The following is a 22,681-nucleotide window of genomic DNA, read 5'->3' as shown; positions in this document are numbered from 1 at the left end:
CCTACCCACAGCCCCTGACCACCATCGGCATCGTCGTTGCCTCTCCGGTCACTTCTTGCCGCTCTCTCTGTCTCTCTGTCTCAACACTACCCAGCTCCACCGAGCACAACACAAAGAGGTCTCTCTCTCTCTCTCTGTGTCAACACTACTCTGCTCCACCAAGCACCACCACAAAGAGCACCACCCCCCGTCTGCCACCTTAAGGCACCATTCATGCTACTATCCACCATGTCAAAATTCGTTTCATAGAAAGATATGAGTTTTTATAATATCAACACTCAAGTTCTACACGTTTTCAAAAGATGAATCTATCTGTGCTGGTAAGATAGCACTTTATCCTGATAGCATGCTCTGTAATCATCTCCATAAGAATCTTGTGCATAAGAAATTAAGAACAGAAGGCCTTATGTCTAAAATAAGAATTAAGCTGGATGTTAAAAGTTAATCTCAATAAGATAAGTCCTATTAGAGGTATATACTTGCATTTGCTGAGTTCTACTCTGAGAATAGCCCCCTTACATATAAAATTCGGGTCATGATAAAAATATATATGACGATTAGGTCAACTTTCGAGTCGAGTTGCATCGGCCCAAATATATACAAGCACGTCGTACATGTGTCGGGACTTAAGGATTTGCAAAGAGTTATTCTTTTGGATTGATATCTAGGCATGAATTGGAATCTCATTCTCTACAGTTTTTCTTTCGGACTAATATCAAGAAGTTGAGTTGGGCATAAATTGGAATCTCATTCTTTAGAGTCAAAGTTTTGAGATATTTACTTTCCCCTCGAATAGTTTTGAAGTACATAAACTACTTTAAACAATTTTTATGAGGCCACCAAAAAAACAAGAAGAAGAAATCACCAAAATGCGAAAATAAACAACTATATTAATTAATATTTTTAAAAAGAGAGTAAATAACATAAATAGTTTTTAAATTTTGTCACTGAACTTAAACAAAACTTGTAACATTATTTATGAACTTTTAATTTGTATAATATGATCTCTAAATCTTTTATGTATATTTCAATTTAGTGTCTCGATTGTATAAAAATACTTAATATTAACGCTAAACTAATAGAAGGATGATATTAAGCATTTCATATGATCCATGCACGAAATTGAAAAGGTACAAAAAATTTAGGGATCGCATTAAATAAATTAAAATTCAGGGACGGCGTTACATATTGAGTTAAAATTTAGGGTTACGTTTCACATTTAGTGAAAATTCATGGATATGTATGTCATTATTCCGTAAAATATATGAAAAAAAAAAAAAGGCGCCCGAAAGAAGATATCCAACGTCCATTGTCAGGTTAGGACCCGAGGGAGAGAGGAAGAAGAGCCGTGCAGGCGTGCGGATTTGCGGTTCTATAAATTAGATGGGCCAAGTCTCTCTGCACTGCAGCGTGCCGTCCGTCCGTCCAATCTCTCCGCCTCGTTTCAGTTGACTCTCTCCACTTCCGCCACTCTCCCGCCCGCACCGGCACCGGCACCGGCACCGGCACCGGCACCCGCACCCGCCACCGTCGCCGCCTCTCCGTCCTCCGCTTCGCTCTCCGTCCGCCTCCGGTCAGGTACGCGCCCGCCCTCGCCCGCCCCCTCGCCGTCACGTTCCCGCGTCGGCGATGGACGGAGCCGCTTGCGATTGCTTCCCTCTATGATAGATCCGACTGGCGAGGTCGAGTCGTTCCGATGACCCGAAAAAAACAGAAAAAACGACTTCGCGGTGCTTGAGATGCTCGATTGGCGGTTTTTTATTTTTTATTTTTCCTTTTTTTGGGCTTTTAAGTGTTTGAGGGATGAAGAGTAAGGTGAAGCCTGAAGTAGTTGATCGTTGCATTTGTGCTGGGTTCGAACGCTCTCGATGGATGAGTGTGCCCGGGGGAGTCTGTGCTCGAGGTTTCGTTTCGGAGGGTATGGTTTCTTTAAGTCGTTTTTGGGGATGATTGTCCGCTGGTCGGTGTGTTCCCGATTACAAGGATTGAAACGGAAGTCGGGTCGAAGTCCGGGTAATTTTTATTTGATCTCCCTCTCCCACGCAAGATGGCGGAGACAAGGTGTTTGCCGTAATTTCGCTGAGACTTGGCTAGCGTTTTCAGTTTTGTAATTATGTAGATTAACCTTGAGTCTGGTCTGTCGTCCTGTGCTGGAGGTGTGTCGGATTGATACGCAACTTGATGGGAGGACAGATAGATGGATTCGGAGTTTATGATTATGTGATGTTTCTTTATAGTGGAAGGATATTTAAGTGGTTGACTGTAGCATGGTGCATCCACCTTTTCAATTATGTTTCTTCACGGAAATGATATCTGCAGAATGTTATGAAACAGAGCTATGGCGTCCCACATCGTTGGCTATCCTCGCATGGGGCCCAAGAGAGAGCTGAAGTTCGCGCTGGAGTCTTTCTGGGATAGGAAGAGCAGTGCTGAGGAGTTGCAGAAGGTGGCAGCTGACCTGAGGGCATCGATATGGAAGCAGATGGCTTCTGCCGGAATCAAATACATTCCCAGCAATACTTTCTCTTACTATGATCAGGTGTTAGATACCACAGCTATGCTGGGTGCTGTTCCTCCCAGATATGGCTGGAATGGGGGTGAGATTGAATTTGACACCTACTTCTCCATGGCGAGGGGTAATGCCTCTGTCCCAGCTATGGAAATGACCAAGTGGTTCGACACCAACTAGTGAGTTCTCTGCTCACATTGTGACCATATTCCCAGTATATCCTCATTCTCATGTTGCTGTGTCTGTGGAATGGTTATAATGTTTTTGTTTTGTTATTTACAGCCACTATATTGTCCCTGAGCTAGGACCAGATGTTAAGTTCTCTTATGCATCTCATAAGGCAGTTGATGAGTTCAAGGAGGCCAGAGCTGTAAGTGTGCTAAATCAGCTTATCACTTTACTGTTGCTCTCTCTCTCTCTCTCTCTCTGAGAGAATTTCTCCCTGGTTTCCTGAAGCTCTTAATTTTCTCTCTGATGCAGCTTGGAGTTGATACGGTTCCAGTCCTTGTTGGCCCTGTTTCCTACTTGTTGCTTTCCAAACCTGCCAAGGGTGTTGAGAAATCCTTTTCTCTTCTCTCCCTCATTGGAAAGATTGTTCCAATCTACAAGTAGGGGGCTGAGCCTCTCTGAAATAGTTTCCTGACCTGTGGTTCATTGATAGTGAATTTTCTGATGTCGCGTCAACTAAATTTTGTCTATGCAGGGAGGTTATTGCTGAACTGAAGGCAGCAGGTGCCACCTGGATACAGTTTGATGAGCCAACTCTTGTGAAGGATCTCGATTCTCACCAATTGCAAGCATTTACTCATGCCTACTCAGAGCTAGAGTCATCCCTGTCTGGCCTGAGTATTCTTATCGAGACATACTTTGCTGACGTGCCTGCAGAGGCGTACAAGACACTCACCTCTTTGAAAGGCATTGCAGGCTTTGGATTTGACCTAGTTCGTGGAACGAAGACCCTAGATTTGGTTAAAGGTGGATTTCCTTCTGGAAAATATCTTTTTGCTGGAGTAGTAGATGGAAGAAACATTTGGGCTAACGATCTGGATTCATCTCTCAAAACCCTGCAGGCCCTTGAGGGCGTCGTTGGAAAAGGTATGTATATATCATAGCACAGTTATAGAATTCTGCGTGAACTTGAAATCTATTTGCAAAGTGACTAACGCTTTGTGTATGACCTGTCAGATAAGGTCGTTGTTTCAACATCCTGTTCTCTTCTTCACACTGCCGTGGACCTATTAAATGAAACTAAATTGGATAAAGAGATCAAGTCATGGCTTGCATTTGCAGCCCAAAAAGTTGTTGAAGTAAATGCCTTGGCCCAGGCATTATTTGGACTGAAGGATGAGGTACTGGCAGGTGCTGAGATTGTTTATGAACATTTTATTTTCTTTCCAAATTGATGAATTTCCAGAAAGGAAGGGCATATACAATGTTAAGTATTTATGTGTGACTGTTTGAATGTATTCGTCTGTAATATTGGACTCAAATGTATTTTAGTTTTTTTGTGATAAACTTTAATTATTCCTTCATTCCAAGCAACAACCCTGCTGTTTGTGCTCTGTCCTTTGTTTCGAGATATCTAATCTTTTGGTTTGGATAAGTTGGGGCACATTATTATAAGCTCACTTTATTTGTTGTTTTCTGAGCATCTTCAGACTGTTTTCTCTGCAAATGCTGCCGCCCTAGCTTCGAGAAAGTTATCCCCGAGGGTGACAAATGAGGCTGTCCAAAAGGCTGTGAGTGATTTAACCCAACTATTTTACAGTCTGAGATTCTGAATGCCCAGTGTGACAGTTCCCATTAATTCATGGAAATGTGTGTCTTAGGCTGCTGCTCTAAAGGGCTCTGATCACCACCGGGCCGCAAATGTGAGTGCCAGGCTAGATGCTCAGCAGAAGAAACTGAACCTTCCAATTCTTCCCACCACCACCACTGGATCATTCCCTCAGACAATGGAGCTTAGAAAAGTACGCAGGGAATACAAGGCCAAAAAGTAAGCAATTTTCCTTGGCGCCAGCAATGGTTCTGTCAAGAGTGATTTTCACTTTCAGTCCTGAATTTGTGTGATTCATAAACTGTACTTCTCTTGGAATGTTAGGATTTCTGAGGATGATTATGTCAAGGCTATCAAGGAGGAGATCAGCAAAGTTGTCAAGCTTCAGGAAGAGCTTGACATTGATGTTTTGGTACATGGAGAGCCTGAGGTGAGGTTTTGTATAATCTGGATATTCAAATCCCATTTTGTATAAAATAGCTTTTCTGAAAGAAGGCTTACAAGTTTCCTTGCTGTTCTTTCCTGGATCTTGCTGATGCAGAGGAATGATATGGTTGAGTACTTTGGTGAGCAATTGTCTGGTTTTGCCTTCACTGTCAATGGGTGGGTACAATCTTACGGGTCACGATGTGTTAAACCACCTATTATCTATGGTGATGTCAGCCGTCCCAAGGCTATGACAGTCTTTTGGTCTTCAATGGCTCAAAGCATGACAAAACGTCCTATGAAGGGAATGCTTACTGGTCCTGTTACCATTCTGAACTGGTCTTTCGTAAGAAATGACCAACCAAGGTGAACAAAAGGAAGAGGAGAGGAGAGAGAAAAGAAAGGAAGCAAAATCTTTTTCAACCTGCTACTTAGTGGGCTTCTCTTCTTGTTTCCTTTGTTGCTCAAAGATACCTGGCTCTTGCAGATTTGAAACCTGCTATCAAATTGCTCTGGCAATTAAGGATGAGGTTGAGGATCTTGAGAAAGCCGGTGTCACTGTTATTCAAATTGACGAGGCTGCTTTAAGAGAGGGTTTGCCTCTTAGGAAGTCTGAGCAGGCTTTCTATCTTGACTGGGCTGTTCACTCATTCAGGATCACTAATTGTGGTGTTAAAGATACTACCCAGGTTAACTTTCCATTCCTTTCTTGATAATTGATGACAGATCCCAAAAGGTCAATTATAATAATCCCATTCATTCTTTCTTTCTTGTGATGAATGAGAGCTTAGGAATAATTTCTAGTTCTATTAAATTGGTGACTGAATTTGTCCCCACTTGCAAAATGTTAAAAATGCATCTGTAGATTTAGGAATAACTGCTGCCGAACTGATTAGTAGATTTCTTTACAATTGAGAGCACATTTGTTTTCTGAGTAAAGAGTGTTATTTATCTTGCTATCTTCTTCTTAGTTATTCACTGCATGAACTTATAATAAGGAAATATGGAGGGAATCAAGCCTTTAGTTCCTGCCTTATGATTTAATGGAAAAGATAGCAAAGACAGCATCCCTTTAGTACCGAACAGCTATCTGATTTGATTTGCAGATCCATACTCACATGTGCTATTCAAATTTCAATGACATCATCCACTCGATAATCAACATGGATTCTGATGTGATCACCATTGAGAACTCCAGATCAGATGAGAAGCTGCTCTCAGTTTTCCGTGAAGGAGTGAAATATGGTGCTGGCATTGGTCCGGGTGTCTATGACATTCATTCGCCCAGAATTCCATCCACAGAAGAAATTGCTGATAGAATTAACAAGATGCTTGCGGTCCTTGAGAGCAACATTCTTTGGGTCAACCCCGATTGTGGCCTCAAAACCCGCAAATACTCTGAAGTTAAGCCTGCTTTGAGCAACATGGTTGCTGCCGCCAAGCTCCTCCGCACCCAGCTAGCCAGTGCTAAGTGAGTTTACTAGGTAATTATGAGATGTTAGTGATCCTTGTGATGTGAAGGTTCCGTCGAAAGCTCAAATAAGTGGCTCCCCCTCCCTCCCCTTTTTAGGGAGATGAACATTCCACATTTTTGTCTTTGTTTTTTTTCATGTTTCACAAGTTGGTCATGTATACAGAGTACTCGTACTTGTACTGGAGTAGGTTTTCTCTCTATTTCTCTGTACTCTGGATTTATCGTTCTTTCTGACGGCCCCAACCCCTTTAAAAAAAATAACAATAAAGGGAATTTATCATATGTCAAGAGCGAAGTTTGGCCGTGAATTGTGAACTGGTTCATATGTACCAAAATCTTAGATAGAAAGAATATCAGTTAATTATTTATAATATGTAGAATGCACATTATTCACTGGTCACACTTAGAATTACATTTAATGCTGTATGAACTGTGGAGCAACAAATCGTTTTGGCGAGCTTAAAGTTCTGGGTCGGATTTGGGTGTTCCAAGAGACCTGAGTACGTGCTTCACGTACAGGCCAAGCACCAGAATTAGCAGAGCTGCCACCATGGTGTTCATCAAATTCCTTAGCTTCTTTTGATTCGTGACGTAACTCCCAACGTTTTCCTTGTAAATCTTGGCTCTGGGCTTACCAATGTTGCCGGCGTCCGATGTTCCCGCTTTTTCCATCCTCTTGCCTATATCTGCAGTTTCGCCCCCTTCTGATCCTCTTCAGTTGAGCCAAATCTTCGCTCTTCTTCTTCTGTAAAGGCGTTTCCGGTCCATATTTCGCTTCGTCTGCTTTCTTGCTCTCTTCTTCGACTTCCTTGTGTTTTTGCTCATCCTCTGTTGATTTCTTCTGTTTCTCCTCCTCTGCCATTTGTTCTTTAAGGTGGCACTGGCTTCACTCCTAGGGATGTGACTCCTGAAGCAACAAAAGAGTTGATTGAAAAAGAAACCCCGGGTTTACTCTATGTAATGATGCAGGAAAGTTTGAAAGTAACTCCCTAGTTCTGTCTATATGCCCTGACGAGTGCCAGCTTGGTGCAAGACGTCCAACATGAAGTTTTCTGTCAGGGATTTAAGGGATAGTTGCAGTTGACATTTACTCCTTTTTGGCCAAGAGTTGATGTCCTCCTTAGATGAATACATTCTTTTTTGTTTATTTCACCATTTCTGTTTAGGATATGCATTAATATTATTAAGTAATGACTTTATTGATTTATTTCACGATATTAATATCATGAGTAAGAAAGTTGATGTACTCTTTGAAGTTCACTGTCAAATCTCTGTCTGGGTGAAAGGAAGTGGCTGACCAATAGGAAGGGACTCATACTAGCCTTGAGCAACTGCTGTTTAATTTAGGAGATATCAGTAAAAAATTGCTTTTGCTTATGTTATTATTGAAAATATTCAGTGTCAAAGTTAACTTTTTCTGTACTGAGATTATGTCGATCTACTTACCTTAATTTACTGAACTTGGTTGTCCTTAATTTGTGTAGGTGACACCTTTTGCGATGCTCTCCCGTGCTGCTGCTGGAATAAGAGGCTCTTCATTGGAAATGCTACAAATATTTTCCTCCATAACTGATGTTAATGTGCAACGAAATAAAAAATCTTAGTGGCTTTTATATCTGGGAAGTCATTTATTTGACTGCACAGTTAAAAGTCAAAACCTCTGTTAGGGACCTTCCACAAAGTAACCAACTGTAAAAACATTAGAATAGCAAATTGCTCCCACTTGTTGTTGAGCTTTAAATTGTGGAAAATTGGCAAACCAGCATTCGGATAGCTTTTGAAGTCTTAAACTGCTTCTGAACTCGGCGACTTTGGTTTTTGCACTTCTTTTAATAGCTGCACTTCCAAAGATGAAAAGAGCAGTTTTCTGGATACAGATTTTTCTTAAAGTGTTCTATTGTTTAATTTGTTGGAAAGTTACCCTTTTAAATTAGTTGAACTGAAGTTGTGTTGATTAATTAACTGTCTGAAATTGCTGCATCGGCCAATTCTCCTTCCAAACAGTATGAATTTCCTTTAAAACATAGCAACATATATTTCACCTGCTTTTTAAGTCCTAAGGATGATCCACTAAAAATTTCCAATTCACTGACATATTTTTATTATTTTAATATAGAGATGCCCCGATTATATAATAGCTCATCTTGTATATCTCTGTTTTCATATGATATTTGTGGAAGCATTCTGATATTGTCGAACACGCGGGGGATTAGAAATATGAAGATGCTTCACTATTAGAAATATGAAGATGCTTCACTTCCTTGATTTCTGCACATTGTGAATTGTGATGCCAAAAATACACAGATCATTAACATGCCCGGCAATCCAAATGCTGTTGCGGAATGCATGGATGCTTTGTTGCCTGCCCTCAAGCACGCCTTGAAGCAAATCAAGGGAGACAAGAGAGAGAAGCATCCTCATCATGTCCCTCGTGCTCAAGCAGTGCCCACGGACACCTGGGAACGTAGTTATAAGTCGGCCTCTGGCAGTGAAACAGAATGTGGTTGTTCGTGTTGCCACTGATGATATTTGAGGTGAAGTTTCATTCTTGTAAATTATTACAACTATCTGTCTTGTGTCTACTGGGAGGCAAAGTGTTAGCTTACCTAGAGAATTATCATGCTTATGGCCTCTGTAGTGAGCAAGTTCCGTGATACGTGGATGGTCGGTGGACAGTTTCTTAGTAACAAGTCATCTGATGAACACTTGCTTATACACAGTTATATATATACTTTGAATAAAAGGAACAAAGTCATGCGGTCGAATTGACATTTGAATGGTGATTTGAAGTCTTTAAGATTTTCTTGAATTAGTAGAGTCCAGTCATCGCATGTGCTTTAGTTGCATCACAAAAATGCGAGATGTCGTGGTGATGGGTAGATGTGAAGGGCCAGTTTTAGCATGCCGTCTGTCCTACTAACCTGATTAGTAACTTTTCCTATGAAAAAGCAAGTTTCTATATATTACAGGAGAAAGGACTTTAACATTAGTTGGTAAACTATTCTTTCACAAGAAAGAAGTTTTCCCATGTCGAGTATTAGTGATTTTGTTACACGTTTTGTTACTTTTAAGAGGTAAAAGTAATTTCTTAACGGCAAAAAAAGAAAAGTAAAGTTATTCTAAAACTGCTAAAAGTTGGTGGCGCAGTTTAAACGTGGATGATTGGAAATCTGCCTTTCACATTGACCAGAAACTTTATTTATTAGAAAGCGAGTTTTCTCCTATCAAAGAATAGTACTTCTGTCGCGGTTTCTTGCAACTTTAAGTTAAAAATTACTCGTTAGTAATATGGACAAGTAATTAGTGACTTTCTTAGCAACTTTTTAATGTTAAAAGTGACTTCAAAAGTATCATAAGCTGATAAATTTAAACATAGTAATATTTAATGCGATGGACCTGTCATGCTTGAAGGTGTTGATTTGGATGGTGAGGTAGTTTACTTGCGTTTTTTTGGGGTTCCAGCCTTTACTCAATGAGAGATTCTGAATATATCATATTTGGGAAGTGCATCCTTAAGATTGTTTTGGGTGCACGAAAGTTGATCTGGACACTAGCAGGGACTGCTATAAAAGAAAATTGTCATAGGTTTTGATTTTAGGTAAGAGAGAGGCCTCATTTCAGATGATGCTGAATCATCTCTCGGTGGTAGGTCAGTCAATGATGTAGATACTGGAGATGTAGACACGGGTAGCTCCTCTACAATATCTACATCATTGACTGACCCGATCAGATTTTACTTGAATTCCCAGTGATCTTTGGAGTAATATTTGCATCATCATGTAAATTCTACCGTATTTGAATGATTGCACTATCAGAATTCCACTACCATTTTCACAATCTATGATCTATATTTTTTTGTTATTATGATAATTGCAAGTACCATCAACTTCACCTGCCACCAGGGCACCAACCGCTGCCGCGCCTACCCACAGCCCCCAACCACCATCGGCATCGTCGTTGCCTCTCCGGTCACTTCTTGCCGCTCTCTCTCTCTCTCTCCCGTCTGCCCTCTTAAGGCACCATTGATGCTGCCTCCCACCACGTCAAAATTCGTTTCATAGAAAGACATGATTTTTCTAATATCAACACTCAAGATCTACGCATTTCCAAAATATGAATCTATTCATGCTGGTAAGATAGCACTTTATTCCGATGGCATGCTCTGTAATCATCTTCGTAAGGATCTTGTGCATAAGAAATTAAGGACAAAAGGCCTTATGTCTAAAGTAAGAACTAAGCTGGATGTTAAAAATTGATCTCAATAAGATAAGTCATATTAGAGGTAAATACTTGCATTTGTTGAGTTCTACTCGGAGCATAGCCCCCTTACATATAAAATTTCGAGTCATGATAAAAATATATATGACGATCAGGTCAACTTTCAAGCAAACTTGCATCGACGCATATATATACAAGCTTGTCGTACGTGTGTCAGGATTTGAGGATTTGCAAAGAGTTATTCTTTCGGATTGATATCAGGGCATGAATTGGAATCTCATTCTCTAGAGTTGTTCTTTTGGACTGATATCATCAAGAGGTTGAATTGCGCATGAATTGGAATCTCATTCTCTAGAATGAAAGCTTCAAGATATTTACTTTCCCCTCGAATAGTTTTGAAGTGCATAAACTGCTTTAAACAATTTTTGTGAGGCCAAAAGGAAAATGAAAAAATCACCAAAAGACAAAAATAAACAACTAAATTAATTAATATTTTTTTTTAAAAGAGTATATAACATAAATGTTTTTAAACTTGTCAGTAAACTACGAACTTTTAATTTGTATAACGCACTCCTTAAATTTTTGGTATATATTTTAATTTAGTGCATCGATTGTATAAAAATATTCAATATATTATATTAAATTGAATATGTATAAAAAAATTCAAGACTACATTGAATAAATTAAAAGGTCAATGGTGAACTTCTATGTTTGGCTAAAATTCAAAAATCACATTTGACATTAAGTCGAAATTTAAACACATTTACGTCATTATTCATTAATAAAAAAATCGCACCCGAAAGAGTATATCCAAGTTCCAACCACCACAGTCAGGTTCGGATCCGGGCAAGGGAGGAAGAAGAAGAGCCGTGCGGGCGTGCGGATTTGCGGTTCTATAAATAGATGGGCCAAGTCTCTCTCCACTCCCGCGCGCCGTCCATCCAATCTCTCCGCCTCATTTCAGTTGACTCTCTCCACTTCCGCCACTCTCCCGCCCGCATCAGCACCGGCACCGGCACCGGCACCGGCACCCGCCGCCGCCGCCTCTCCGTCCTCCGCTTCGCTCTCCGTCCGCCTCCGGTCAGGTACGCGCGCGCCCCTCGCCGTCCCGGTCCCCGCCTCGGCGATGGACGGAGCCGCTTGCGATTGCTTCCCGCTATGATAGATCCGACTGGTGCGGTCGAGTCGTTCCGATGATGTAAAGGAAAAAAAGAAAAAAAAAAAGGGACTCCGATAGGATTTAATAGGATCCGAAGTCGCGGTGCTTGAGGTGCTCGATTGGCGGTTTTTTTTTTAATTTTTAATTTTTTCCTTTTTTTGGGGCTTTTAAGTGTTTGAGGGATGAAGAGTAAGGTGAAGCCTGAAGTAGTTGATCGTTGCATTTGTGCTGGGTTCGAACGCTCTCGATGGATGAGTGTGCCCGGGGAGTCTGTGCTCGAGGTTTCGTTTCGGAGGGTATGGTTTCTTTAGGTCGTTTTTGGGGATGATTGTCCGCTGGTCGGTGTGTTCCCGATTACAAGGATTGAAACGGAAGTCGGGTCGAAGTCCGGGTAATTTTTTTATTTGATCTCCCTCTCCCACGCAAGATGGCGGAGACAAGGTGTTTGCCGTAATTTCGCTGAGACTTGGCTAGCGTTTTCAGTTTTGTAATTATGTAGATTAACCTTGAGTCTGGTCTGTCGTCCTGTGCTGGAGGTGTGTCGGATTGATACGCAACTTGATGGGAGGACAGATAGATGGATTCGGAGTTTATGATTATGTGATGTTTCTTTATAGTGGAAGGATATTTAAGTGGTTGACTGTAGCATGGTGCATCCACCTTTTCAATTATGTTTCTTCACGGAAATGATATCTGCGGAATGTTATGAAACAGAGCTATGGCGTCCCACATCGTTGGCTATCCTCGCATGGGGCCCAAGAGAGAGCTGAAGTTCGCGCTGGAGTCTTTCTGGGATAGGAAGAGCAGTGCTGAGGAGTTGCAGAAGGTGGCAGCTGACCTGAGGGCATCGATATGGAAGCAGATGGCTTCTGCCGGAATCAAATACATTCCCAGCAATACTTTCTCTTACTATGATCAGGTGTTAGATACCACAGCTATGCTGGGTGCTGTTCCTCCCAGATATGGCTGGAATGGGGTGAGATTGAATTTGACACCTACTTCTCCATGGCGAGGGGTAATGCCTCTGTCCCAGCTATGGAAATGACCAAGTGGTTCGACACCAACTAGTGAGTTCTCTGCTCACATTGTGACCATATTCCCAGTATATCCTCATTCTCATGTTGCTGTGTCTGTGGAATGGTTATAATGTTTTTGTTTTGTTATTTACAGCCACTATATTGTCCCTGAGCTAGGACCAGATGTTAAGTTCTCTTATGCATCTCATAAGGCAGTTGATGAGTTCAAGGAGGCCAGAGCTGTAAGTGTGCTAAATCAGCTTATCACTTTACTGTTGCTCTCTCTCTCTCTCTCTCTCTGAGAGAATTTCTCCCTGGTTTCCTGAAGCTCTTAATTTTCTCTCTGATGCAGCTTGGAGTTGATACGGTTCCAGTCCTTGTTGGCCCTGTTTCCTACTTGTTGCTTTCCAAACCTGCCAAGGGTGTTGAGAAATCCTTTTCTCTTCTCTCCCTTATCGGAAAGATTGTTCCAATCTACAAGTAGGGGGCTGAGCATCTCTGAAATAGTTTCCTGACCCATGGTTCATTGATAGTGAATTTTCTGATGTCGCATCAACTAAATTTTGTCTATGCAGGGAGGTTATTGCTGAACTGAAGGCAGCAGGTGCCACCTGGATACAGTTTGATGAGCCAACTCTTGTGAAGGATCTCGATTCTCACCAATTGCAAGCATTTACTCATGCCTACTCAGAGCTAGAGTCATCCCTGTCTGGCCTGAGTATTCTTATCGAGACATACTTTGCTGACGTGCCTGCAGAGGCGTACAAGACACTCACCTCTTTGAAAGGCATTGCAGGCTTTGGATTTGACCTAGTTCGTGGAACGAAGACCCTAGATTTGGTTAAAGGTGGATTTCCTTCTGGAAAATATCTTTTTGCTGGAGTAGTAGATGGAAGAAACATTTGGGCTAACGATCTGGATTCATCTCTCAAAACCCTGCAGGCCCTTGAGGGCGTCGTTGGAAAAGGTATGTATATATCATAGCACAGTTATAGAATTCTGCATGAACTTGAAATCTATTTGCAAAGTGACTAACGCTTTGTGTATGACCTGTCAGATAAGGTCGTTGTTTCAACATCCTGTTCTCTTCTTCACACTGCCGTGGACCTAGTAAATGAAACTAAATTGGATAAAGAGATCAAGTCATGGCTTGCATTTGCTGCTCAAAAAGTTGTTGAAGTAAATGCCTTGGCCCAGGCATTATTTGGACTGAAGGATGAGGTACTGGCAGATGCTGAGATTGTTTATGAACATTTTATTTTCTTTCCAAATTGATTAATTTCCAGAAAGGAAGGGCATATACAATGTTAAGTATTTATGTGTGACTGTTTTTTTGGTAAAGATATTTATGTGTGACTGTTTGGATGTATTTGTCTGCAATATCGGACTCAAATATATTTTAGTTGTTTTGTTATAAACTTTAATTATTCCTTCATTCCAAGCAACAACCCTGCTGTATGTGCTCTGTCCTTTGTTTCAAGATATTAAATCTTTTGGTTTGGATAAGTTGGGGCACATTATTATAAGCTCACTTTATTTGTTGTTTTCTGAGCATCTTCAGACTGTTTTCTCTGCAAATGCTGCCGCCCTAGCTTCGAGAAAGTCATCCCCGAGGGTGACAAATGAGGCTGTCCAAAAGGCTGTGAGTGATTTAACCCAACTATTTTACAGTCTGAGATTCTGAAAGCCCAGTGTGACAGTTCCCATTAATTCATGGAAATGTATTTCTTAGGCTGCTGCTCTAAAGGGCTCTGATCACCGCCGGGCCACAAATGTGAGTGCCAGGCTAGATGCTCAGCAGAAGAAACTGAACCTTCCAATTCTTCCCACCACCACCATCGGCTCATTCCCTCAGACAATGGAGCTTAGAAAAGTACGCAGGGAATACAAGGCCAAAAAGTAAGCAATTTTCTTTGGCGCCACCTATGGTTCTGTCGAGAGTGATTTTTACTCAGTCCTGAATTTGTGTGAGTTATAAGCTGTACTTCTCCTGGAATATTAGGATTTCCGAGGATGATTATGTCAAGGCTATCAAGGAGGAGATCAGCAAAGTTGTCAAGCTTCAGGAAGAGCTTGACATTGATGTTTTGGTACATGGAGAGCCTGAGGTGAGGTTTTGTATAATCTGGATATTCAAATCCCATTTTTGTATAAAATAGCTTTTCTGAAAGAAGGCTTACAAGTTTCCTTGCTGTTCTTTCCTGGATCTTGCTGATGCAGAGGAATGATATGGTTGAGTACTTTGGGGAGCAATTGTCTGGTTTTGCCTTCACTGTCAATGGGTGGGTACAATCTTACGGGTCACGATGTGTTAAACCACCTATCATCTATGGTGATGTCAGCCGTCCCAAGGCTATGACAGTCTTTTGGTCTTCAATGGCTCAAAGCATGACAAAACGTCCCATGAAGGGAATGCTCACTGGTCCTGTTACCATTCTGAACTGGTCTTTTGTAAGAAATGACCAACCAAGGTAAACAAAAGGAAGAGGAGAGGAGAGAGAAAAGAAAGGAAGCAAGATTTTTTTCAACCTGCTGATTAGTGGGCTTCTCTTCTTGTTTCCTTTGTTGCTCAAAGATACCTGGCTCTTGCAGATTTGAAACCTGCTATCAAATTGCTCTGGCTATTAAGGACGAGGTTGAGGATCTTGAGAAAGCCGGTGTCACTGTTATTCAAATTGATGAGGCTGCATTAAGAGAGGGTTTGCCTCTTAGGAAGTCCGAGCAGGCTTTCTATCTTGACTGGGCTGTTCATTCATTCAGGATCACTAATTGTGGTGTTAAAGATACTACCCAGGTCACTTTCCATTCCCTTCTTGATAATTGATGACAGATCCCAAAAGGTCAATTATAATAATACCATTCATTCTTTCTTTCTTGTGATGAATGAGAGCTTAGGAATTAATTTCTAGTTCTATTAAATTGGTGACTGAATTTGGTCCTGGTTTGAAAATGTTAGAAATCCATCTGTAGATTTAGGAACTGCTGCTGAACTGATTAGTAGATTTCTTTACAATTGAGAGTGCATTTGTTGTCTGAGTAAAGATTGTTATTATCTTGCTATCTTCTTGTTAGTTATTCACTGCATGAACTTATAGTAAGGAAATATGGAGGGAATCAAGCCTTTAGTTCCTGCCTTATGATTTAATGGAAAAGATAGCAAAGACGGCATCCCTTTAGTACTGAACGGCTAACCTGATTTGATTTGCAGATCCATACTCACATGTGCTATTCAAATTTCAATGACATCATCCACTCGATAATCAACATGGATGCTGATGTGATCACCATTGAGAACTCCAGATCAGATGAGAAGCTGCTCTCAGTTTTCCGTGAAGGAGTGAAATATGGTGCTGGCATTGGTCCGGGTGTCTATGACATTCATTCGCCCAGAATTCCATCCACAGAAGAAATTGCTGATAGAATTAACAAGATGCTTGCGGTCCTTGAGAGCAACATTCTTTGGGTCAACCCCGATTGTGGCCTCAAAACCCGCAAATACTCTGAAGTTAAGCCTGCTTTGAGCAACATGGTTGCCGCCGCCAAGCTCCTCCGCAGCCAGCTTGCCAGTGCTAAGTGAGTTTACTAGGTAATTATGAGATGTTAGTGATCCTTGTGATGTGAAGGTTCCGTCGAAAGCTCAAATAAGTGGCCCCCCCTCCCTTCCTTTTTTAGCGAGATGAACATTCCACATTTTTGTCTTTGTTTTTTTTTCTTCACGTTTCACAAGTTGGTCATGTATACAGAGTACTCGTACTTGTACTGGAGTAGGTTTTCTCTCTATTTCTCTGTACTCTGGATTTATCGTTCTCTCTGACGGCCCCAACCCCTTTAAAAAAATAAAAATAAATAACACTTGAGGGAATTTATCATATGTCAAGAGCGAAGTTTGCCCGTGAATTGTGAACTGGTTCATATGTACCAAAATCTAAAATAGAATCAATATCAGTTAATAATTTATAATATGTAGAAGGCACATTATTCACTCGTCACACTTAGAATTACATTTAATGCTGTATGAACTGTGGAGCAACAAATCGTTTTTGCAAGCTTAAAGTTCTGGGTCGGATTTGGGTGTTCCAAGAGACCTGAGTACGTGCTTCACGTACAGGCCAAGCACCAGAATTAGCAGAGCTGCCACCATGGTGTTCATCAAATTCCTTAGCTTCCTTGGATTTGTGACGTAACTCCCAACGTTTTCCTTGTAAATCTCGGCTCTGGGCTTACCAATGTCGCCGGCGTCCGATGTTCCCGCTTTTTCCATCCTCTTGCCTATATTTGCAGTTTCGCCCCACTTGTGATCCTCTTCAGTTGCTTTCCTTTGAGCCAAATCTTCGCTCTTCTTCTTCTGTAAAGCCGTTTCCGGTCCATATTTCGCTTCATCCTCTGTCGATTTCTTCGGTTTCTCCTGTGTCTGTTTTGCTGGAACTGGCGCTTTTTCTGCTTTCGGCGGCTCCTTGGTATCCTGTTTTTGACCGGTTTTTGGAGGTTCCACCGGAGGCGTGGGCTCAGGGGGCTTAATAGGTTGGACTGCTGGTTTTGCCTCTGGACGGGGTTCGGCTTGAACGATAATCTTCGGAAATTTGACAAGAAGGATGCTGTTTTCGAACTTTGCGCTGACGTTGGTATCATCGTGATTGGATGAAATAGGCCTTTCTAGGCGGAACTGGATCCATTTGTTGCCGCTAACTGGACGCTCTCCCGTGACCCTAAAATTGCCGGTCGATGTGAGTTGAACCTTCAGTTGGTCCTTTGTAAAACCTGTTGAATAACCAATTCATTCCATTTAAGCAGATTTTTGACTCTGAGACTATTTGGCAGAATAACGCCAACTTCCAACTAAGGAAATATACAACAGGGATTATCGTTGTTATCAAAGATGCCGATCTCTTCTCTGTATGTTCTCTTCTTAACCAGCATGTGTATTTTCTTTTTGGTACATCATCTGTGATCTTATGTAGTGAAGGTGATGGCTAACCACTTTCAAAAGAAATGATGACTAAATGCCCCGACTCGAATCTCATATCACCTGGCAGATGGATGCGAAACGTGTCGAATCCTCCTTCTCGTGCCCAGTCTGTGGTCGGTTCGAATGCCTCGTACTCACGGGCCGGCGTTCTTGTGCCCATCCTCGCCCTTTCGTGTTCTGCTGTGCGCGCGCTCTGCTCTCTGAATTAGAGGAAGGTCTTATTGTCCGGTGAAGAAAGAAATTTTGGATTCGGTGAGTTTTATAACCCAACAAGCCAAGAGTGGGGGGATTGCTTCCTTTGGGATTTTGTTATTCCTTGGGTTTTCCCCTTGAATGATCGTGTTCTGTGTATTAGGCCTTTTTGGTTGGCTGCCCGAGGGCCACACGTATGCTTTGTTCATCTCCATGCATGAAGAAAAGCTGATATTCTTTGCCTCTTGTGGACACTTCAGGAAGATAACTGAGAATGAGATTCCCCGTCTAGAATTCCCTTGTTTATTGTGGCACTGAGGTCGGTTATAGGGCACTTTAATCATGACTTCAATAATTATAATTTTAATTTCAGAGTATTACTTCGTTTAGGACTATTAATTCTCTTGGTTTTCTTGTATTTTTGTCATATCTTTTGACAATGTGAATCGGATGCTCTCTCAAATCTTGAGAAAAGCCCCGACTCCGACAATTAAAAGGCTTTGTAAATGCCCTTTTTTTCTTTCTTAACATCGAAGTATGTTTCGCATGATGGTCATAGGTTACGATCGAGATGAATAGCTTCATTGTGAAGCAAGTGCTAAAACATTGTCTAATCCCGATTTTTATATGATATGAAGAGATATAAGGCGAGCTTACTTATACTGCCCACGGATTTGGCTTTATTTTTCCAAATGTGTGATTAGTCGGTAAACTATAGGAAACGAAACATGGTAGGACTAAATGATGTGAGAAAAGAATTGTGTTTTGATCACCATCAACCTACTAATGATCGCTCAAACATTTGATTTTTGCCTCTTATTTTGTCCATTGTAAAGGATTTCCAACAGACATAGAATAATTTACTAAACATTGTGCTAAAATCATAGTTAAAAAATTTATGCTAAAGACAATATAAGTAATTAAAAATTTATAGTCGCATTTTTAAAATATCTTATCTTGATTAATATATTAACAATTACATGCTTGATTAAGAATTCATCAGTAGTGATTAATTAATATCAATCGCAATAATTGATATTCTATTATTATATTTAAAAGTTAAAAAAGGAATATTTTTCCAATCGTTATGCATATTAATTAATAACAGATTTCCTTAATACTTTACTTAGGGGAAATATTATAATTGGAAAGGAATCATGGTTCCCCCCAAGGAGGGGAACGAGGATTCCCATTGGAATTCCACTGCATTACAAAAAACCCAAGGAAACAAGGATTTGGCTATCTAGCTTGGCTTTATCTTAATGATTTGCAGTGCAGGAACGCATAATAAGCTTTATATAATCCCAAACATGAAAATTGAAAAAATCAAGTAGTGTATTGTATATTTGAGAAATGCTAAACAACCTAATTTCTTAATATTTATCAGTTGCGACCTCTTTAGGTGAACCACCAAAATGAGAGCTAATGAACTGCTAAACTAAAAACTAAGAGCGGACTTTGAGTCCGTACAAACTGTAACTTTTGGGTTTTAATCAATTTAAACATGCCAATAGTTTATTTAGGAGTTGCCATTGATCTAATGGGCACCTAAGTAAAATGCGAGAGAGAGGTTCACAGATATAGGGATTTGATTACGTTAAATAAGTCTAATGCCATTTCGAGAAAATTACCAAAAAAGTCCTAAACTTATTACAATTGTGCCAATTCAGTTCTTAGACTTTTTTTTTTGGCTAATTAAGTCCTAAAATTTTTGCGATCGTACCAATTTAGTCATTCTGGCCAAAATTGGTCGGCCGGCATTGACATGGCCACCTTTTTTTATTTTCAAAAATATTTTTGCAAGTAATTTGGTTGGTTTTAAGCCTAAGTTAATAACATGCGATGAGTGATTATGCAAGTGTACAATCAATAATGTAACACTTAATAAATCAAAACAATAAATTGATTGCTAGAAATATGGCTAACCTTAAGCAAAGCAAAGCATAACCTTATTATGATTAATTTCCCAAATATCTACAAAGTGTTAATCATAAATTATGCCTAGTCTAAATATGATTTCTAAATACTTACGCACTTTTAAGTAACTTTTTTTTTTAGGTTTTTCTTATTTATGAAAACTAAGCTATACAAAATTTTAATTTAAGTTTAACACGCATGAATTCTAATTATACTTATGCCATGTGACACGAATTTATATGCAATCTAATTTCAATGCCAGTCAATCTAGTTTATATAAGGTCAAACACGCTACAATTAAATGACATGGCAATAATGATGACTTGGTAGTGACGATGTGGCAATCGACTTGGCAACAATGAAGTTATGGCAACGATGACATGGCAGCGATGACCTAGAAATATGAAACTAATCCTAAATGAGATATGCTTGTTATATCTTTGTGATTTTCTTCTAAGGCTCATACGAAAAAATATCTAAAATATGTAATTACCTCATTTAAACTTAGTAAATAATTCAATTCTAAATTAGGAAACTAAAATGCATGCGGTCTATACTAAATAGGAAAATTTTCAAATAAGAATTTGAAATACATTTATTTTCTTAAATAATAGTATGAAGTGGACCTTCTCTCAAATATGGGTTTGAAGTAGTTATGACAGTTTCATATAAATGTATGAAATGACCATGATAGTTTTAAATAAGGAACTAATCTCTGATTGGCTAAATATTCTAGTTGGTTAAGGGCATTTTTTTCTATTTTTTTCTTATAATACATAAAAAAAAAAAAAAGAAAGAAAAAAGGGAAAAAAATTCAAAAAAGTAAATGGTGAAAATATCATTATCAACCGGTGAGTTAAGCTCTTCCTTAAGGCTGATATGGCAACTTTAAGCCTTTATTTAAAATAATATTCACTTCAAGTCTTTATTTGAGAAAATGAGGGCATTTTAAATCCTTATTTGAAACTATGTCCACTCAGGCTCTTATTTGAGAAAATAAAAGTATTTTAGGTCATTATTTAGAATTTTCCTTTCTAAATATTATGCAATTTCTTTTTGTATATTTCATAATAGGAAAATTTCCTAAATTACCTAGATGCAATATGACAAGCACATGTAATCATATATTCTCCTCAATTCAAAATAGGAAACAAACGTCTTAATTCTTGAATATCAAAATCTTCTATATGCACAACGCAAACGGAAAACTTCCTAATTGGGATATGCCTAAAAATTCACTCCAAACCTTAGAATTATATAATCCAAAATAGGTAACTAAGGGTGCATTTGGTAACATTTTGTTTAAAAATTGTTTCGGGAACAGAAATAGAAAAAATATTTCTCGCTTCAGAAACAATTTTGAACAAAAAACGCGTTTGGTAAATTTGTTCCAGAAATATAAAAAGAATAGAAACACGTTTGGTAAATTTGTATAATTTTTTTTATTTCTTTTATTTTTTTAATATTTTATTTTAATTTTTCTATTTTCTTTCTTATTTTTCTTATTTATTTTTTTTTTTTTTTTTCTTCTTTTGGCCGGTGGCCTCGCCTTGTCGGGCGAGCTTGAGCTCGCCCGGATCGGCGAGGCTAAACTCATCTAGTGGCCGGTGAGGCTCGGCGTCGGCTGGGCCACCGCCGGCGACGCCGCCGGGCACAGCGGTGGCTGGTGAGGCCGAGCATCGCCGGGTGAGCTCGGCCTCACCGGCCGGCCAGGCGAGCTCGGCCTCGCCGGATCTAGGTGAGATCGAGCTCGCCCAGCTTGGCGTGAGGTCGGCCTCGCCGAGGGCCGGCGACGCTCGGCGGCCAAAGAAAAAGGAAAGAAAAAAGAAGAAGAAAAGAAGAAGAAAAAGAGAGAAGAAAATGGAAGAGAGAGAAAAAGTGTTCCTAAATTTTGTTTCAGAAATAATAAACAACTTTTTTGTTTCTTGTTTCCGTTCAGATGTGTTTCGGGAAAAAAAAATAATTTTGGAATAAAAACGCAAACAAACGCGTTTCATTCTTTTTTGTTTCCAGGGAATAAAAAAAACAAAAATTTGTGTTCCTGAGAACAGAAATAAATTTTAACAAACAGGCCCTAAATATATTTGAAATAGGAATAGCTCTATAAATTACCTAAAATAGAAGGTTTGTCCAATGGGGACTAGTGAACTCGCTTGGAGGTAGCTCGCGGCGGGTGGTCCGGGATTACTGTGTGACAGTGAGAACTTGCCGGAAAACCAGCAAAATGCGAAGAGCTCGGAGAATTTGTAATGAGGATGGGCGTTGCTGCTAGGTGGTGCGGCAGAGATCACCGGAGCAAGCTGGCAGGAGGAGCAAAGGCCCCGGCGCGGGTGCTAATCGCGACGGCAAGGTGTGATGCCTGGCAAGCGAGGGAACTCCGGAGCAGATGACCTTCACAGTGCGAAGCTAGCGGCGGATTCAATCTCAGTGGACAGCCTCAGGAGTGTCTTAACGTATTTAGCCCTTTCTCTATGTATTCTCCAGCTGCTCTCTCCTATCGTCCGTAGTGCGTCCGTCCTCATTGGCGTGCGTTTCCTGCATCGAACGTGTGAAAATCCGGAGGTTCGTCGAGCTTGGTGTGTGGGGGAATCCTCTATAGTTGCGGTCCCTTCGTCTTTTGCATGGTCAAAGTCAATATACCAAGCCTAGAGAATCGTAAAATAATCCACCCCACTATCAATTCTCCTTAAAGCGTTCGGTGTAAAGCTTTTCAGAAAATATAAAAGGGTTTTAAGTATAAAGGGATTTCTCAAAATGCAAGTAAAATTTGGTAAAGCGTCTTACCTAAAAGGCTTTTACGGCTCCAAAGGACTTTGATAAAGTCGAATCAAACGCGTACTTATTTCCCAATCAACCGCTAATTACGAAGGTTATGCCGATTGTGTTTCATGTGACCAAAAATCTTGTGATACAATCTCCAACTTTCAAACTTTCGTTACCCATAAAAATATTGGCTATTCTTTAATAGTTCAGAGCTTGGCCGAATTTATATTGCTGCAAGCTTAATCCAATTAATTCAAGTATGCT

At 40.2% G+C, this 22,681-nt stretch overlaps 2 protein-coding genes and 1 non-coding gene across 7 annotated transcripts; 2 read left to right on the top strand and 1 right to left on the bottom strand.

Moving 5' to 3' along the window:
- Positions 1-1,402: 1,402 nt before the first annotated feature.
- Positions 1,403-8,891, top strand: LOC104421390 (5-methyltetrahydropteroyltriglutamate--homocysteine methyltransferase). Of its 5 annotated transcripts, none has more exons than XR_720992.3 (13): positions 2,339-2,688; positions 2,792-2,879; positions 2,990-3,117; positions 3,213-3,604; positions 3,695-3,858; positions 4,168-4,248; positions 4,339-4,505; positions 4,611-4,716; positions 4,828-5,078; positions 5,200-5,401; positions 5,819-6,183; positions 7,671-7,727; positions 8,491-8,891. XR_720992.3 is itself a non-coding variant. In XM_010033316.3 (12 exons), exons 2-12 carry the CDS (start codon positions 2,339-2,341, stop codon positions 6,185-6,187), a joined length of 2,298 nt encoding a protein of 765 aa, XP_010031618.2. In that variant the 5' UTR covers positions 1,403-1,578; positions 2,335-2,338. The 5 variants fall into 5 exon arrangements, 3 of the variants coding, with proteins under 3 accessions (XP_010031618.2, XP_039158688.1, XP_039158687.1); XR_001981788.2 differs by having other exon boundaries at positions 5,819-6,196; XM_010033316.3 differs by lacking the exons at positions 7,671-7,727; positions 8,491-8,891 and adding an exon at positions 1,403-1,578 and having other exon boundaries at positions 2,335-2,688; positions 5,819-6,187.
- Positions 8,892-11,272: 2,381 nt separating this feature from the next.
- Positions 11,273-16,448, top strand: LOC104421392. Its single transcript, XR_005546771.1, has 12 exons — positions 11,273-11,489; positions 12,278-12,630; positions 12,734-12,821; positions 12,932-13,059; positions 13,155-13,546; positions 13,637-13,800; positions 14,141-14,221; positions 14,312-14,478; positions 14,582-14,687; positions 14,800-15,050; positions 15,172-15,373; positions 15,788-16,448. It is a non-coding gene; the product is annotated as a 5-methyltetrahydropteroyltriglutamate--homocysteine methyltransferase (transcript).
- Positions 16,449-16,505: 57 nt separating this feature from the next.
- On the bottom strand, positions 16,506-17,919 carry LOC104421389 (inactive protein RESTRICTED TEV MOVEMENT 2). The gene is made up of 2 exons (XM_010033313.3): positions 17,606-17,919; positions 16,506-17,337 (listed from the first exon to the last, which is right to left on the bottom strand). The coding sequence occupies exons 1-2, from the start codon at positions 17,703-17,705 to the stop codon at positions 16,628-16,630; spliced, it is 810 nt and encodes a 269-aa protein (XP_010031615.1). The 5' UTR covers positions 17,706-17,919; the 3' UTR covers positions 16,506-16,627.
- Between the last annotated feature and the right edge of the window lie 4,762 nt (positions 17,920-22,681).

The sequence above is a fragment of the Eucalyptus grandis genome, chromosome 10 (assembly GCF_016545825.1).
Source record: "Eucalyptus grandis isolate ANBG69807.140 chromosome 10, ASM1654582v1, whole genome shotgun sequence".
In the NCBI taxonomy this organism is placed as follows: Eukaryota; Viridiplantae; Streptophyta; class Magnoliopsida; order Myrtales; family Myrtaceae; genus Eucalyptus; species Eucalyptus grandis.
Note: the sequence above shows the minus strand (reverse complement) of the source record. Positions and strands in the feature narration are given on the sequence as shown.

What these genes read in the sequence shown, in the direction of transcription:
- LOC104421390 (XM_039302754.1), top strand. Translation starts at nt 2,339, where the DNA reads ATGGCGTCCCACATCGTTGGCTATCCTCGCATGGGGCCCAAGAGAGAG. An exon ending in AAGATTGTTCCAATCTACAA is followed by an intron (nt 3,118 to 3,212) that starts GTAGGGGGCTGA and finishes TTGTCTATGCAG; the next exon opens with GGAGGTTATTGCTGAACTGA. An exon ending in ATGAGGCTGTCCAAAAGGCT is followed by an intron (nt 4,249 to 4,338) that starts GTGAGTGATTTA and finishes TGTGTGTCTTAG; the next exon opens with GCTGCTGCTCTAAAGGGCTC.
- LOC104421389 (XM_010033313.3), bottom strand. Translation starts at nt 17,705, where the DNA reads ATGGGCACAAGAACGCCGGCCCGTGAGTACGAGGCATTCGAACCGACC. An exon ending in GTTTCGCATCCATCTGCCAG is followed by an intron (nt 17,338 to 17,605) that starts GTGATATGAGAT and finishes GTTATTCAACAG; the next exon opens with GTTTTACAAAGGACCAACTG.